This window comes from Pseudophryne corroboree, chromosome 9, assembly GCF_028390025.1.
Source record: "Pseudophryne corroboree isolate aPseCor3 chromosome 9, aPseCor3.hap2, whole genome shotgun sequence".
Classification (NCBI taxonomy): Eukaryota; Metazoa; Chordata; class Amphibia; order Anura; family Myobatrachidae; genus Pseudophryne; species Pseudophryne corroboree.
Window position 1 is genome coordinate 196,787,485 of NC_086452.1, and position 16,419 is coordinate 196,803,903.

A 16,419-nucleotide genomic window follows, 5' to 3' on the forward strand; every position below is an offset into this window, starting at 1 on the left:
CAGGCGTACCCGAAACAGGCTTGCACTTCCAAATCCACTAAGCCTAAACTAAACATGCCTGGGCTGCCCGTCAGCCTGCTTCCAAAACAGACAAGCCTGCCGCATGACGGGGCGGGCCTCCCTCTGGGGGATCCCAGAGTCGGAGGCCGACTTCTACAGTTTGCTCAGGTATGGTCACAGACCACTTCGGACGCCTGGGTAAGGGAAGTCGTTGCTCATGGATACGCCATCTCTTTCAAGAAACGTCCCCCTCGACAGTTTTGCTTGATAAATGTCCCTACAGATCCGGTGAAAGCAAAATCTCTCCATCTGGTGGTGTAATCCCTCCTGGACATGGGAGTTATGGTTCCGGTGCCTCTGGCTCAGAGAGCAGGGGATACTATTCAACTCTGTTCCTAGTTCCGAAGCCGAATGGTTCTTCCGGGCCCACTCTCAACCTCAAGTCTTTGAACAAGTTTGTGAAAGTTTTCAAATTCCGTATGGAAACTCTTCGCTCTATTGTTCTGGCTTTGGAGCCCAAGGACTATGTGGTATCCCTGGACATACAGGATGCTTACCTGCATATACCTATTGCAGTGTCACATCAGCAATACCTGCGGTTTGCTATTGGCAACCTCCATTTTCAATTCCAGGCCTTACCTTTTGGTCTGACCACGGCTTCAAGATTTTTCACCAAGGTCATGGCGGCTCTACTCCGCCGTCAGAGTATCAGGATCCTGCCGTATCTGGATGACTTGTTAATCCTGGCGAACTCTCCAGAGGTTCTCCTCGGTCATCTGGAACTGACGGTCCAATTCCTGCAAGCCCACGGGTGGTTTATCAACTGGAAGAAATCTTCCCTGGTCCCTGCTCAGAGTATGGTGCACCTGGGAGCACTATTGGACACCCACAATCAGCGGTTGTTTTTGTCTCCGGAGAAGGTCCTGAAACTTCAGGACAAGATAAGATGCTTCCTCTCTCGCCCACGTATGTCGATACACTCGGCGATGGAAGTACTAGGCCTTATGGTGTCTGCTTTCGACATGGTGGAGTATGCTCAATTTCATTCCCGCCCTCTGCAGAAGTTGATTCTCTCCGAGTGGGGCGGCCTGCCTCACCAGATCAGGACTCATGTAACCTCCCCTTTAATCCCAGGGCTATATGGGCTACCAACAATACTAACAATGTGCCTCCACTCAAGTATTGGGAAGTATTTATGGGCCTACTTGGGAAAACCCATGTGTAAATGGTACCATTGGAATGTAATGGTGCAATAATAATTTTGTACAAGAGTACACCGTTAAAGAAACCAATAGTTCTGTTTATTTTCCATTGGCCACTTTAGCTGACCTTTCTCAGTAACCTCTAACTCGTTCATGTGAGAATCACATTAACATGACATACAGATATTTATAATGGTTTGTTGTATTCAGAGTAAATCACAACCTGCTTACTATTCATATTTGTTATGTATTCAGTATATAGTAGAATGTACTTCTATAGGTATAAAGCTTACATTACAACACAATGAACCTCTCAATGAACCTCTGAAAATATAATGTTGCAATTAAACCTGGGTTTAAATTAGTCTCTTTAGGTACTTTAGTGCACTCGTTGGGGCCCTTTTTTTTTTTTTTTGTAAATCCAATATAGATATGGCTCATGACCAATTGTCATATGACTTTAGCTGAAGAAATATTTCACTTTCCCGTGTCTAGGGTTCCTAGAAAATGTTCTGGGGTTGTTACAATAATATACCATTTAATGTAGAATGTTTTTTTTATCATTACACAGTCTCTCAGCAGAAAGGAAATTAAGTCACAGTAACTATAGCTCCACTCCTCTGGATAGGGTTCACTACGATATGCCGGCGGTCGGGCCCCCGGCGACCAGCATACCGGCGCCGGGAGCCCGACCGCCGGCTTACCGACAGTGTGGCGAGCGCAAATGAGCCCCTTGCGGGCTCACTGCGCTTGCCACGCTACGGGCACGGTGGCGCGCTACGCGCGCCACACTATTTTATTCTCCCTCCAGGGGGGTCGTGGACCCCCACAAGGGAGAATAAGTGTCGGTATGCCGGTTGTCGGGATCCCGGCGCTGGTATACTGTGCGCTGGGATCCCGTCAGTCGGCATACTGAAGACCACTCCTCTGGATATAGTGTTTAATGTCTCTCCCTATCGGAGGAGTTTCCTATAGCATGCCTCTATTATGTTAAGATCCCAGGAGCTGCTGCTAAATGTAGACAGTCCGTTATATACCACCTTGGCTACAACCTGGGACTCCTAACCCATATAACGTGACTGAAGGCCCATGGCTGTATATTAAAGGCAATCTCATCTCTCACCCACGACTGAGCCTCCTTGCTGTGAGCTGCACTGTTATGAGAATAATAAGCTGGGCAGCTGTTACAAGATAGTGAGGGGTGCCATTCACCAGTATTACTCCCCCGGCTCCCTGCTCTGCTGACTGGTGCTGGGAAGCTCTATTTATGCTGCAGCCTCCTGTATGCCTGTAACTGGGAATACTGCCTCCTGGATACGCCCCTTAGCTGCCAATCAGTCTGCTGCTCTGCCTCCAGCTGCTCCTACACCTTGAGCTTGCTGCTGCTGGCCACCTCTCCAGATGCACCCCAGGCTGTATGTGTGTGCAGGGAGTTTTTCTCTCACCTCCATAGTCCTGCACCAACAGCCCTGAGCTCCGCCTCTGCCACACCACCGCTGATGCTGGGACACTGCTGCACATGTCACAGTAGCTGACCAAGCCTGCAGGCTGCACACTACGTAAGCTGGCTCTGAATCTGCCCACTTGCGGTGCTGGCTTCGCCCACTTCCACCACTGCCATCACCAGATGTCACAGTTCCCCGGCTGCTGTGATCTCTAGTGGGGCCGCCAGTGAGCAGGCATAGCCGCTAATGAGCTCCACTTTATAATAGGGACATCACAGCTCCAGCTGTGTTCCCAGCTCCCTCTCCGTCGTCACTCCACCTCCCCCTGTGCCCGGCAGCCAGTTTACAGCAAGATGTCACAGTTCCACTGCTTGGCACACAGGGGGAGGTGTGAGCCCTGGAGGGAGGGATCAGGAGACTGCTGTCAGCTGTGACTGACAGCTCTTATATCTCCCTCTCCAAGAGGTCACATGACCCCTCCTGAGGTGATGCCCCACCCACTGGCAATCATCCCACTGGATAATTGACAGCAAGGAGCACAAGGATTTGCTTGAAATTTTCTGTCAGTCACTGGCCACCAATGTGTACATTAATAGGTTTACACATATAATATATTTTAACATGCATATGAATACATATCAATAAAAATACATATGACTGGGGTACATACATGAACTATTTTTCCTTTTTAGATTGTCTACCTTGTATTACAACAGAGAGAACAATATGAAGTGTAAATATATCAATTATACATATAAAGTTACCTCACTTTTACCTATTTCTGTTCACATATATATGTTTAACCCCTAATTAGGGTTACACTCACATGGTCTCCTTGACTCCTGAGGTCCGCCTGTCACTGAGCTGGTGGCTACAGGACCAGCAATTGAGCAGGGGTCGTCCCTTCTGGATCTCCAACTGGGTCCTTCTAACGACTGATGCCAGTCTGCGGGGCTGGGACGCAACACTCTCTTCAGGGTCTGTGGACCAGGGAGAAATCTCTCCCCGATAACATTCTAGAATTGCGGGCAGTGTTCAATGCATTGACTCTAGCCCCGCCTCTGGTACAGAACAGACCTGTTCAAGTACAGTCGGACAACGCCACCACGGTGGCATACATAAATCATCAAGGCGGCACTCAAAGCCGCATGGCAATGATGGAAGAATTAAAAATCCTTCATTGGGCGGAACGCCATCTGCCAGCCATATCGGCAGTGTTCATTCCGGGAGTCCTCAACTGGGAAGCGGATTTCCTCAGTCGTCAGGACATACACGCCGGAGAGTGGAGTCTTCATTCGGAAGTCTTTCAACTCCTAGTGGACAAGTGGGGCCTATCAGATGTAGACCTAATGGCATCTCGACACAATCACAAGGTTCTGGTCTTCGGAGCAAGGACAAGGGTTCCTCAAGCAGCGTTCGTGGACGCACTGACAATTCCATGGAACTTTCGGCTGCCGTACGTGTTCCCTCCAGTGTCACTTCTGCCCAGGGTGATAAGGAAGTTCACACAAGAAGGCGGAGTACTACTTATCGCTCCTTTGTGGCCCAGACGGCATTGATTCTCAGACCTGCAGGCCTGAAGCGGTCATTCAAACTATGTTAAAGACCCGTAAACCGGCGTCTGCTCGGATTTATCAAAGGGTCTGGAATTCTTACTTCGCCTGGTGTGCGACTAACCATTATGACGCATACAAGTTCAGTACTACCAAACCTTTGGCATTCCTGCAACGGGGCCTGGACTTAGGCCTTCGTTTGGCCTCCCTCATGGTTCATATTTCTGCCTTGTCGATATGGTTTCAGAGAAAAATTGCGACTCTGCCTGATGTTCATACATTCACTCAGGGTGTTTTACGGATTCAACCTCCCTATGTACTGCCTGTGGCTCCTTGGGATCGTTGTTCTGGACGCCTTGCAAGAGTCTCTGTTTGATCCTCTTGAGTCTGTGGTCCTTAAGTGGCTTACTCTTAAGGACTTGTTCTTGCTTGCTATTGCCTCTGCTAGATGGGTTTCAGACTTGGGTGCCTTGTCCTGTCGGTCACCCTTCCTGATTTTTCACCATGCACGGGCGGTTCTTAGAACTCGCCCTGGTTATTTGCCTAAGGTGGTGTCGTCTTTCCACCTTAACCAGGAGATTGTGGTCCCGGCATTTACCGCTCCAGATTTGTCCTCCAAAGAGCGGTCTTTGGACGTGGTACGGGCTCTCCGTATTTATGTGAAGAGAACAGCTTCTCTTAGGAGATCTGATTCCCTCTTTGTCCTTTTTGGTTTTCACAAAAGTGGCTGGCCTGCTAATAAGCAGACCTTGGCCAGATGGATTAGAATGGTGATTGCACATGCTTATGTACAGGCTGGCTTTCCAGCTCCTGCTACCATCAAAGCCCATTCTACTCGGTCAGTTGGACCTTCTTGGGCGGCCCGCCGTGGTGCGACCCTTGAACAATTGTACAAGGTGGCTACATGGTCCCCAGTGAACACGTTCATAAGGTTCTATGCCTTCGATACTTCCGCCTCCCAGGATGCCTCCTTTGGACGCCGGGTTCTTGTGCCCGCTACAGTGTCTCCCCTCCCATGAGGAACTGCTTTAGGACATCCCAGATGTTATCCCTGTGGAACCCCAGTGTACCCTGCTGCAGAAAAGGAGATTTATGGTAAGAACTTACCTTTTGTTAAATCTCTTTCTGCAAGGTACACTGGGTTCCACAGGGCGCCCACCCTGACGAACTTAGCTTCTTTGGGTTTGTATGGCATTGGCCGATGGTACCTTCTCCTGTCGTGAGAATGTAGTGTATGTGGCTACAGACTGTTGTCGTGTCTCTTACCTGCTACTGCATTGGACTGGTTAACAAAACTGAGCTCCAGTGCCTGGAGGCGGGGATATAGAGGAGGCGGTGCTAAGCATCCTGGGAACAGTCAAAGCTTTTAGCCTGTTGGTGCCTCGGATCTAGAACCAACTCTACAACCTGATGTTATCCCTGTGGAACCCAGTGTACCTCGCAGAAAGAGATTTAGCAAAGGTAAGTTCTTACCATAAATCTCCTTTTTCAACTGTGTTGTTCTAAAGTGTATTTGTACATTTTACCCATTTATTTTTATGTATCTGAAAAGTTAACATAAGCATAAGTCAGTCAGTAATCCAGAAGTGTGTGTGTGTGTGTGTGTGTGTGTGTGTGTGTGTGTGTGTGTGTGTGTGTGTGTGTGGCGCCATTATCCCAATACTTGATTAAGTTCACACTAAAAGAGCTGATTGCAATGGCAAGTTGCCTTTTGTGTGCTTTTACCTATAACCCTGTGTCTGTGAATGACAGATAATCTGTACTTGGCAACAGGTGGACGGGAAGCAGAGGAAATCAAATTTTGAGAGGCTCCATATTGACATCCAGCACCTGTGCTTAGGTCAGTGGGGTGACTTGTACTGGAGGCAGAGCAAATGGGAGCGTATCATACAAGTACGTTTTGTTCTCTTCAGATCGTGTCCCCAGTCTTGGTCAGAAGCAGCTTCCAGTCATTGGAATTGGAAAACACCTCTGTGGGGCAGGAACAGGTCAGTGATCTCTAGAATGGATCAGTGTTTTTCTTCATTGTATTTTGTCTCTGTCATTGTAATGAGTTGTTATAGCAATATATTACATGTTCTTTACAGATTTATAAATAGTGATACGTTAATAGAATAGTTATTGTTTCTGTGCAAACCAGTTCAGGAGAGAGTAAAGGGGGGTACCCACGGCGCAATGTAAACTTCATTTTTCTGTCAGCCACTAGGGGACACTGGCACAAGTTCAAGACTGTGGGGTGATGATGGTGGCTTACAGGAAACTGTCACTTTAAATAAACTAAGAAGTGAAACAGGCTTCTCCCCCTCTATCCCTCATCATGCCTCAGTTTTGAATTTGTGCCGAGGGAGCCGGTCACTGCTGCCTGAGCTCCTGCTCAGTACTTTTACTTCTATTTTTATTTGATTTCAACTTTCTTACGGTGGTTTTGTTTTCTTTTGCCCATTGCCTCGGCTCGGCGTGTTTCTGAGTTGGCAGTCCTTTGCTGCAGTCCCCCTTTGTTGGTTTTTCTATTATGATAGAGTGGTTTTACATACAAAACTCCTTTTTTAAACACAGGAGCTGTGGCTCAGCGCACTAATGCTAGAGACCAGTGTATATTGAGACCTGGGTTCAAGACAAACCTTGAACCAAAACATTTAAAATTCACCGTACGGACACGTTGTTAGTTCTTAGTGGTGCGTCCCAGCGAGGTTGACTGGCCTCTAAGAACACTGAGGCTCGTTGGGTCACATCAGCTACCCGTCAGCCTTATGTGTCCTCTGCTGTTCCTGTTTCTGACCCTCTGCGGAATTGTGCGTCTCAGGCCGTTGGGGCCTTCTGGGCTGTTCGCGGGGGTGCTTCTATTGTGCAGCTGTGTAGAGCGGCAACCTTCACAGGATTCTATTGTTTCCATACTTTTGGTATGAGGGGATGCCTCTGTTGGGCGTCTGATCTTAGGGGCGGATTTCCCACCTGTTTCCACCCCTCTTTGGCTTGCTTTGGGATATCACCCAAGTGTAAGTGTGCAGCGTCCCCCAGATGGATGATAGAGAAATTTTGGATTTTTTACTTACTGTAAAATCTCTTTCTCTTAGTCCATCTGGGGGACACAGCGATCCCTTCCCTTTTGTCTGGTTATTGATTGTTGGTTTTGTTTTCTCTCTCTTGGCTTTGTTAAACTTTAACTGAGGAGTACTTCCTGTGAACAGGGGGTTGATGGGAGGGGTTAGAGGGGGAGTAGTTAGTTCTTTTCATAGCTTGTGCCAAACTCCATACTCTCACACTCTAACCCAAGTGTAAGTGCGCAGCGTCCCCCAGATGGACTCCGAGAAAGAGATTTTATGGTAAATAAAAAATGGGGGGGGGGGGGGTGTAAATCTACCTTCGTACCAACCCTTCCTCCTCCACCTAAGCGCTCTTATACTGGGACTTCCTTTCGGTCCTTTCGTTCCACTCAGCCTTTTAGGGGACGCGGAAGAACTACACTGCGAGGTAGAGGTCGCGGCAAGTAACCAGTCGCTGTTCGTCGTCAAGACCCAAAGCCTGCAGAAAAGACCGTGGCATAACGGTCTCCCACCCACCGGGGCCCAAGTACGGTGGGAGCGCGGTTTCGAAACTTTCAGCATGCCTGGTTCAAGATATCAGACTATGCGTGGATTTGCAATATCATCTCTCAAGGGCACAAGTTATATTTCGAAGTTTTGCCGCCAAACAAATATGTTATGACAAGTCTTCCACTTCTTCTGGACAAACGTTTGCCCTTCAAGGTGCAATACAGTCTTTGGTAGAATCCGCTGTGTTATTGCCGGTACCACTGCTTCAACGAATAAAGGGTTACTATTCCAATCTATTCGTGGTACCAAAACCAGACGGTACTGTACCACCAATTCTGAATCTGAAATCATTAAATCAGTTTCTGTCTTATTACTGGTTCAAGATGGAGTCGCTCAACTCAGTGATTTCGAGCCTGGAACCCAAAGAATTCATGATATCCCTAGACATCAAGGATGCATATCTCCACATTCCAATCTTGGAACCACAGGCGTTTCTCAGGTTCGCGATTCAACAGGATAATTTTCGGTTCAGAGCCTTACCATTCGGCCTGTCCACAGCACCCAGGGTGTTTACCAAGGTCATGTCGGTGATGATTGCTCACCTCAGATTATTGGGGGTCACAATAATACCATACCTAGACGACCTCCTCCTCAAAGCTCCATCAGATCTTATTCTCCAGGATCATGTTCTGTTAACATACAATGTGTTAGTGGAATACAGAGGGATAATCAATTTTCGGAAGTCCAGCCTTCAGCCATCACAGCGTATCCAGTTTCTCGGTGTCATCCTGGAGACCAATGTCCAGAAAGTTTTTTTTTTTTTTTTTTTTTTTTTTTTTTTTTACCCCAAGACAAAGCTCTGGGTATACAGAAACTGGTCCAAGCTGTTCTCAAGCCAAGACTGGTGTCAGTCCATTTATGCATTCGTTTGCTTGGGAAAATGGTAGCGGCTTTCGAAACTCTGGAGTTCGGCGATTTTCATTTGCGTCCTCTCCAGCTGGATCTGTTACATCAATGGTCGGGGTCACATATACACCTTCAACAGTTGGTTCGGTTGATTCCGAAGACGAGACTTTCGCTTCTTTGGTGGCTCCAACTGCACAATCTCACAGCAGGCAGGCAGTTTGGTGTATGGGATTGGACGCTCCTAACGACGGATGCCAGCCTCAGGGGATGGGGCGCGGTTGTGTTGGACCTCCAGCTTCAAGGCCATTGGGCTCCACAGGAATCACTGTTGCCAATAAATGTGTTAGAACTGAGAGCGATCTACAATGCGTTGGTACAAGCTGCCCAAGTACTTCGATCCAAAGTGATAAAGGTTCAATCAGACAACGTGACTGCAGTAGCGTACGTAAACAAGCGGGGAGGAACTCGCAGTCGCCAAGCGATGCGAGACGTGACACGCATTCTCCAGTGGGCAGAACGCAACGCTGTAGTCTTCTCAGCAGTATTCATTCCAGGAGTAGATAATTGGGACGCAAACTACCTCAGCCGTCAGGATCTACATCCAGGAGAATGGGCACTTCACCCAGAGGTGTTCGACGCTCTGACACAGCGCTGGGGGTGTCCAGAGGTGGACCTCATTTCGTCCCGTCTCAATCATCCGCTTCCTCGATAGAGCTCCAGAACACAAGGACCCTCAGGCGGAAGCTGTAGACGCTCTGGCTGTGCCTTGGTCGTACGACCTAGTATACGTGTTTCCTCCGTTCCCTCTATTGTCTCGTATTCTCAAGAGAATCAAACGGAAGTCAGTCACAGTGATCTTGGTGGCGCCAGATTGGCCTCGGAGAGCTTGGTTTTCAGACCTGCGCCTTCTGCTAGCGGACGATCCTTGGCCTCTACATCTGCGTACGGATCTACTCCAACAAGGGCCTTTCGTGCATCCAGATTTACCACGACTACGTTTATCGGGATGGCTATTGAGGCAGACGTCCTAAAACGCAAAGGGATTCTGGAATGTGTGATCCTCACAATGTTGCGGGCACGAAAACCTGTTGCGGGAGCCCATTTACCATAGCATCTGGTGATCTTATATCTCGTGGTGTGACCAGAAAGGGTTTCAATCAGATTCTTTTAGTCTCTCACGATTCTTGCTTTTTCTTCAGACAAGTGTAGATTCTGGACTTCGTCTAGGATCCCTGAAAGTTCAGATATCTGCCTTATTGATTTTCTTTCAGAAACGCCTAGTGCTCCTACTGGATGTGCAAACTTTCCTACAAGGGGTCCTTCGGTTATAGCCTCCATTTGTTCCTCCTACGGCTCCTTGGGATTTAAATCTGGTGCTGGATTATCTACAGTCACACTGTTTTCAACCCTTGGAAGAAGCAGATCTTAAATATCTTACTTGGAAGACTGTATTTCTACTAGCTATAGCTTCAGCTCGGAGGGTGTCGGAATGGAGTGCTTTGTCTTGTAAGCCCCCTTACTTGAATTTTCATCCTGATAGGGCTGAGTTGAGAAGACATGCTTCTTTTCTCCTCAAGGTCGTGTCAGCTTTTCATATCAATCAACCGATTGTGGTACCATCCTTGCAGAAGGACTCTGGAACACCTTCTTTTCTGGATGTAGTGAGAACATTGAAGATCTACGTGTAACGAACAGCACAGTTGCGAAAGTCCGATTCTTTATTTGTGCTTTATGATCTCCCACATCGAGAGTGGCCTGCTACTAAGTAGACTTTGGCCCGTTGGATTCGGTTGACTATTCGTCAAGCCTGCACACTCTACACGCTCTGTTGTATCTTCCTGGGCTGCTAGTAGTGGGGCTACCACGTCTCAACTCTGTAGAGCAGCCACTTGGTCCAGTATTCATAAGTTTGTCAGATTCTACAAGTTTGATACCTTTGCAGCTCGTCTTCATGTTTTGGCCGCCTTGTTTTGCAAGTTCCTCAGCGATCTCCACAGTCTTGAACTTGTGCCAGTGTCCCCTAGTGGCTGACAGAAAAAGGAGGATTTTGGTACTTGTCGATAAATACCTTTTTCGGAAGCCATAGGGGACACCTGCCGCCCGCCCATCGCTGTTCTCTTGCCTTTATTGTTGTTCTGTTGTGTTTAATTGTACTATGCTTTCTTCCCTCATTCAGTTCTGTTCTCTTGTTCCCGTCTCCTCTCGGCTAATTCATAACTGAGGGATGATGGGGGAGGAGCCTGTTTCACTTCTTCGTTTATTTAAAGTGCCAGTGTCCCCTATGGCTTCCGAAAAAGGGATTTATCGGTAAGTACTAAAAGCCTCCTTTCTAAGCAATCTGATTAGATTGCTTAGCAATTAAGAACACATCGCTCCATGTGTAGGGGTGCCGGCGACAGCGATGCGCTGCCACGCGCGTCGCTATCGCCGGCTCTAGATTGCTCAGCACACATCTCTGGGAAAAATCTCCCGTGTGTACCCCCCTTTAGATAAATGGGAAGGATTGGCAATTTGTAACCCAGCTCTCAGACATATACTGTACACCCAACCACGCACAAGCACTGTAAATAGCTTATATGTGGCTGTTTATTGTCGCTTACGTCCCTCCCATAATAGCCTTGTGTTGGTCACATTTACCTGAGACTACATTTGCCAACCTTCCCCCTGTTCTCCTGTCCAATACATATCATGAATTATCTGCCAGGAGTTGTTAGAACAAGATGGAGGATATAGATGCCAGGTTGTTGGACAAATAAATGCGTAGGTCTTCCAGTTAGTGATTTACTTTCATTAGAAATGCATGTTTAAATATATTTACATTTACTTATAGGTGATCATTCCCCTTAAAGAATTACTGATAGTCTGTATTGGATGGTTAAACGTAGTTTTCAACAGCAGCTAAGCAAGACTAGTTTGTCTGGTTTGACCATACTGTCCTCATTATATTGTCCTGTGTCTCTTAATGGATTTGTAAAATAATATTTAGTGTTCACTTATCTGAGATGCAAGTTGCCTGGAAGAGGCACGTGTCATTTTTGCAAATGTTTAAGTAAGAGTTCCCGAGGATCATTAATGCTGAAGCTATCTGTAATAATGCTATGAATGGGGTCGGGAGTACCTTTTCCCTATTTACTACTAATCTGTAAGCCTGTGGAAGACACCACAGAGCAGGAATGTCTAAATAGAGCAATGTATCGAGCAGACCACATGCAGTGAGGGCAGCATTACTTCTATTGTGTATGCATCTTTTCTTTCCATTTGCATACTTTTAGAACATATTTTTTCCGCTATCTGCATTTGAATCCAGTTTTAAGTAAAACCACAGAAAACCTTGTAAGTTGCTGGCCCAACTGTAAAATAATGTAAGAAACTTTGAATGCAACATTTCAATAACCGGAGGAAAAAAATGGCAGGCATCCAAATCCAGTTGCAGTGGCTGAAATGACTGATGGCGGAGAACAATAGCTTGTGTCAACCTGCATCCAGATGTGCTCACATACTTCTCCTCAAATTGCATCACATAGCACCATTTGGTATGCCACTGTCTTTGTAACATTTTTTGTAAAATATGCCTCCTAATCAGCGACTTTATACTATTTTCATTGCTACAAAATTACTTATCCTAAGTACTTAGCACAGTATAAGCAAATTAAGATGCACAATTCATGGAAAAGTACGCTTTCGTGGTAAAAAGGCAATAGACAGGTCCAATAACCGTGAGCTGTGCCATGCATCACGCCATGCATCGTTATGCTAATCTGTGGTTTTATACCAATTTCTTTGTGACAAAAATAGTAATCCTAAGTACCTGGTACACTATGGGCCTAATTCAAGGTTGACTGCAAAACAACATCTTCCTCTAATGGGTAAAACCATGTGCACTGCAGGTGGGGGAGATGTAACATGTGCAGAGAGAGTTAGATTTGAGTGGGTTGTATTTTTTTCCGTGCAGGCTGAATACTTGCTGCTTTATTTTTACGCTGCAATTTAGATTTCAGTTTGAACACACCCCACCGAAATCTAACTCTCTCTGCACATATTATATCTGCCCTCGCCCCCCCCCCCCCCTTGCAGTGCACATGGTTTTGCCCATTAGAGGAAAATGTTGTTTTTCAGTCAATCTTGAATTAGGCCCTATAAGCTAATTGATATGCAACTAAATGCCACCCACTGCAGGGCGTCTTAAGTCGCACCAGGCATCTCACGCCATATGGTGCAAAAAGGATAGGTGTATGAGGACACATCTGTAGTTACAAAGTATACAGTGTCAAACATTAAGGTCTGCCTTGGTACAAGAATAAGCATTTGCTCATTCCTCAAAAGGACCTTTCATATCGGATAATCTTTTATTATAGGTTTCTCAGGCCATTGCTGGCAATTGAGAACTAGAATTTATTTAAAAAATAAAAATTTAAAAGAAGTTTAAAACACAAAGCAGACATACTATATAGTTGTGTTACATGATTCCATTAGCTATGGAAGGTACAGTATGAGAAGTTTTGTTTTCTTTATTTTATACTCTGTTATTTTCTCTGGCCATCAACCATTCTCTTTGAATTGGCAGACTTGGCACTTCGCTGTCTCGTGCAGAATGAGTTTAATCCACCAGTAGAACCCCAGTCTAAACGCTTCAGGAGAGAACCAGCAAGCGGAAAGGAAACTGAACCAGCTAAACGGTTCCCTGTAGAGGGGATAGTCATTGCCCTTTGTTGCCACCACCGTTGTGATTGGCACCACTATGTGGGCAGAGATTTCTTCCAGATGCTGGGCCTCGGCCAGAAGGAATTTGGTCTTTTCCAGCGCATGTCCAGCTGGGCTACCTGCGGTACCAGGAGACCAAGCCAGGAAGACATTTCTACTGAGAAAATAGAACCTGAAGACGCAGAAGAGCATGACATTGACCAGAAGAGCATGGACTGTAATCTAGAAGCTGCTCAAGGGTGAGCAATGTCTTCTGGTTGTGAGAGTCTTTTATATTCTAGCGTAGAATAACAATTCCATACCTGACCTGCAGTCCTCTCTATATTCACAGTATAAAGCTATTGTCTTTTTTTTTCCAGGCTGCTTCTGACTGTTGAGGAACGAGAGAATTTAGGACGTCTCTGCAAGCTGCTAATAGACCATGGACGTGTAGACTATTTGAGAAAAATGGGATATAAAACAACCCTTGAGCATTACACAGATCCCAAGGTGTCATTAGAGAATGTTTTGTTGACAGCAGTGCCTCAGTGACATAGCACAAAAACTTCATTTTTCTACGAAGATACCATCAGTTCTCACAAACCATTATTGTGTTGTGCAATAAGCAGCTAAACATGTACAAAGGAAGAATATTACAGACATTTGTGGCTCTGAAGGTTGATGCAACCAGCACCAGGAATCCATGTTGTTCTCCACTGCCTGCCTGAAGTCCATTGTAGGAGATGCAGTCAAATTCAGCAGCAGAGGATTGTAAGGAAAGATTGCTAACCATCTGACTGCTCAGTCATGAAAAAAGGCTGATTTCTCTTTGTTCTTCAAGTTCTTATTTAAGGCAGCACCTTCATACCTGAAATCCATAAAACACTGTTATAGCACGTCATCTGTTACACATCCCCCTTAACCTGCATCACGCTTTCATTTTTTATGTATACATATTCTTTAGGGGTTTTTTTGTATGAAAAGACAAATGAAGGGTCCTTCCTTATCAATATTATTAGCGCTATATTAATACTATTGGGGGGGGGGGGGGGGGGAATGTGGTTGTTGGTTTTTTTTCTTGCTACTGCTTTTTTAGTTTACAGTTTTTAGGTTCCACAGTTAACTATTTTCACTAGTTAATGCTTTTTCTATAATGTAATATCTACCGATAGTAGCAGGTGCACCTGCTCACGCTGCACCCATTATTGGCAATTACAGTAGTGGATTTCTGCTCCCGCCTTCATAGGCAGTGAGCAAGAAAGACTGTAGACATATCCTGTACATCACCAGAGCCATTCTGGCTGCTGCTCGCAGGTAATTGGATCTGCCCCATGGACTGTACATTAGGGATATGCATCCCCTCCAAAATATACTTTCTGTATAACATGTCGGTTTTGTCAATGTTTAAATGCATTTGTTTGGAGATCCTGTATACTGTTATGACTACAGATATTTTATTATTACTGTTATTGTGGGTTTATTGTAATTAATATTTATTGAGTGCATCAGAGGCATAACAGCAACCTGATAGAGTGTTGTGAACACGGTATGTACACAAGGTACAGTATAAGAATAAAACTGTGTTATTATGAAGGCTGTACCTGAGTCACTGGACTTTAGAGTCTCCTGGATGTAGGCATGCATGAACTGTAGCCCAAACAGCTCTCTCTCCTCCTCCTCTTCTCCATCTTCACTCGGGGGCAGTGTAACTTCCAGCTCCAATGGGTTATCCCTGAAGTTTACGAACCTGGCAGGAGAGAGGGTTTTACTTTAAAATTGATTTACCGTGTCTGGGTCTTTCTTTTTCATCCACCAAGGGTCACTGGAGTACTCTTGGGATATGGACGGGGCGTTAGCAGGGATAGGCACATTTAAATATTTAAATTAGTAACTTCCCACTCCCTCCATACACCCAAGGTACCTCAGTGTTTTTTCTGTGCTCAGTCGGGATAGAGCACACGTGGAGAATCTCCACTTTATTTCTATTTTTTACTTTAATTTTTCAATTTTATTTTTCTTTTTTACACACAATCCCTTTCCAGTTTATAAAGGAGCTTGGGTCCGGGATTGTTGGTGCTGCTGCATGCAGCAATTGGCTTGTCGGCGCTCAGCAGAGGGGCACCGACATAGACCAACTTCAGCTGTGCTGATTGCAGCCTGTGGCTGCAGAAGGAGCTGGACAGGGCTTGGAACAGAAGCCTCGTCATAGCCTCCAACCACAATCAGGTAATGAGCAGTGAGGCAGTTCACACTGCCGCCGCTCACTTGCTATGTATTAGGGGGTAGGCCATGTGGGGTCTGGAAAGTTGTTTTTTAAAAAATAATTTCTCTGACGTCCTAAGTGGATGCTGGGGACTCCGTCAGGACCATGGGGATCAGCGGCTCCGCAGGAGACAGGGCACAAAACTAAAGCTTTAGGATCAGGTGGTGTGTACTGGCTCCTCCCCCTATGACCCTCCTCCAAGCCTCAGTTAGGTTTTTGTGCCCGTCCGAGCAGGGTGCAATCTAGGTGGCTCTCTTAAGGAGCTGCTTAGAAAAAGTTTTTAGGTTTCTTATTTTCAGTGAGTCCTGCTGGCAACAGGCTCACTGCATCGAGGGACTTAGGGGAGAGAAGTTCAACTCACCTGCGTGCAGGATGGATTGGCTTCTTAGGCTACTGGACACCATTAGCTCCAGAGGGAGTCGGAACACAGGTCTCACCCTGGGGTTCGTCCCGGAGCCGCGCCGCCGACCCCCCTTGCAGATGCTGAAGATTGAAGGTCCAGAAACCGGCGGCAGAAGGCTTTTCAGTCTTCATGAAGGTAGCGCACAGCACTGCAGCTGTGCGCCATTGTTGTCACACACTTCACACCAACGGTCACGGAGGGTGCAGGGCGTTGCTGGGGGCGCCCTGGGCAGCAATGTATAATACCTTATTCTGGCTAAAAATACATCACATATAGCCCCTGGAGGCTATATGGATGTATTTAACCCCTGCCAGGTCTCAGAAAAACGGGAGAAGAAGCCCGCCGAAAAGGGGGCGGGGCCTATTCTCCTCAGCACACAGCGCCATTTTCCCTCACAGAAATGCTGGTGGGAAGGCTCCCAGGCTCTCCCCTGC

The 16,419-nt window shown here is 46.4% G+C and overlaps 2 protein-coding genes across 4 annotated transcripts in view; one reads left to right on the forward strand and one right to left on the reverse strand.

The window, feature by feature from the left end:
- TRMT13 (tRNA methyltransferase 13 homolog) overlaps window positions 1-13,877 on the forward strand; it is a 31,580-nt gene extending 17,703 nt beyond the window's left edge. For both annotated transcript variants that reach the window (XM_063940068.1, XM_063940069.1), the window contains 4 exons: window positions 5,974-6,040; window positions 6,114-6,188; window positions 13,204-13,579; window positions 13,700-13,877. In XM_063940068.1, coding sequence (XP_063796138.1) covers window positions 5,974-6,040; window positions 6,114-6,188; window positions 13,204-13,579; window positions 13,700-13,871 — 690 coding nt within the window. In that variant the 3' untranslated portion in view covers window positions 13,872-13,877. The remainder of the gene's footprint in view (window positions 1-5,973; window positions 6,041-6,113; window positions 6,189-13,203; window positions 13,580-13,699) is intronic.
- A 231-nt stretch (window positions 13,878-14,108) lies between these two features.
- The window catches only part of LRRC39 (leucine rich repeat containing 39), a 113,614-nt gene continuing 111,303 nt past the window's right edge, over window positions 14,109-16,419 (reverse strand). For both annotated transcript variants that reach the window (XM_063940071.1, XM_063940070.1), the window contains 2 exons: window positions 14,921-15,066; window positions 14,109-14,187 (listed from right to left, as the gene is read on the reverse strand). In XM_063940071.1, coding sequence (XP_063796141.1) covers window positions 14,168-14,187; window positions 14,921-15,066 — 166 coding nt within the window. In that variant the 3' untranslated portion in view covers window positions 14,109-14,167. The remainder of the gene's footprint in view (window positions 14,188-14,920; window positions 15,067-16,419) is intronic.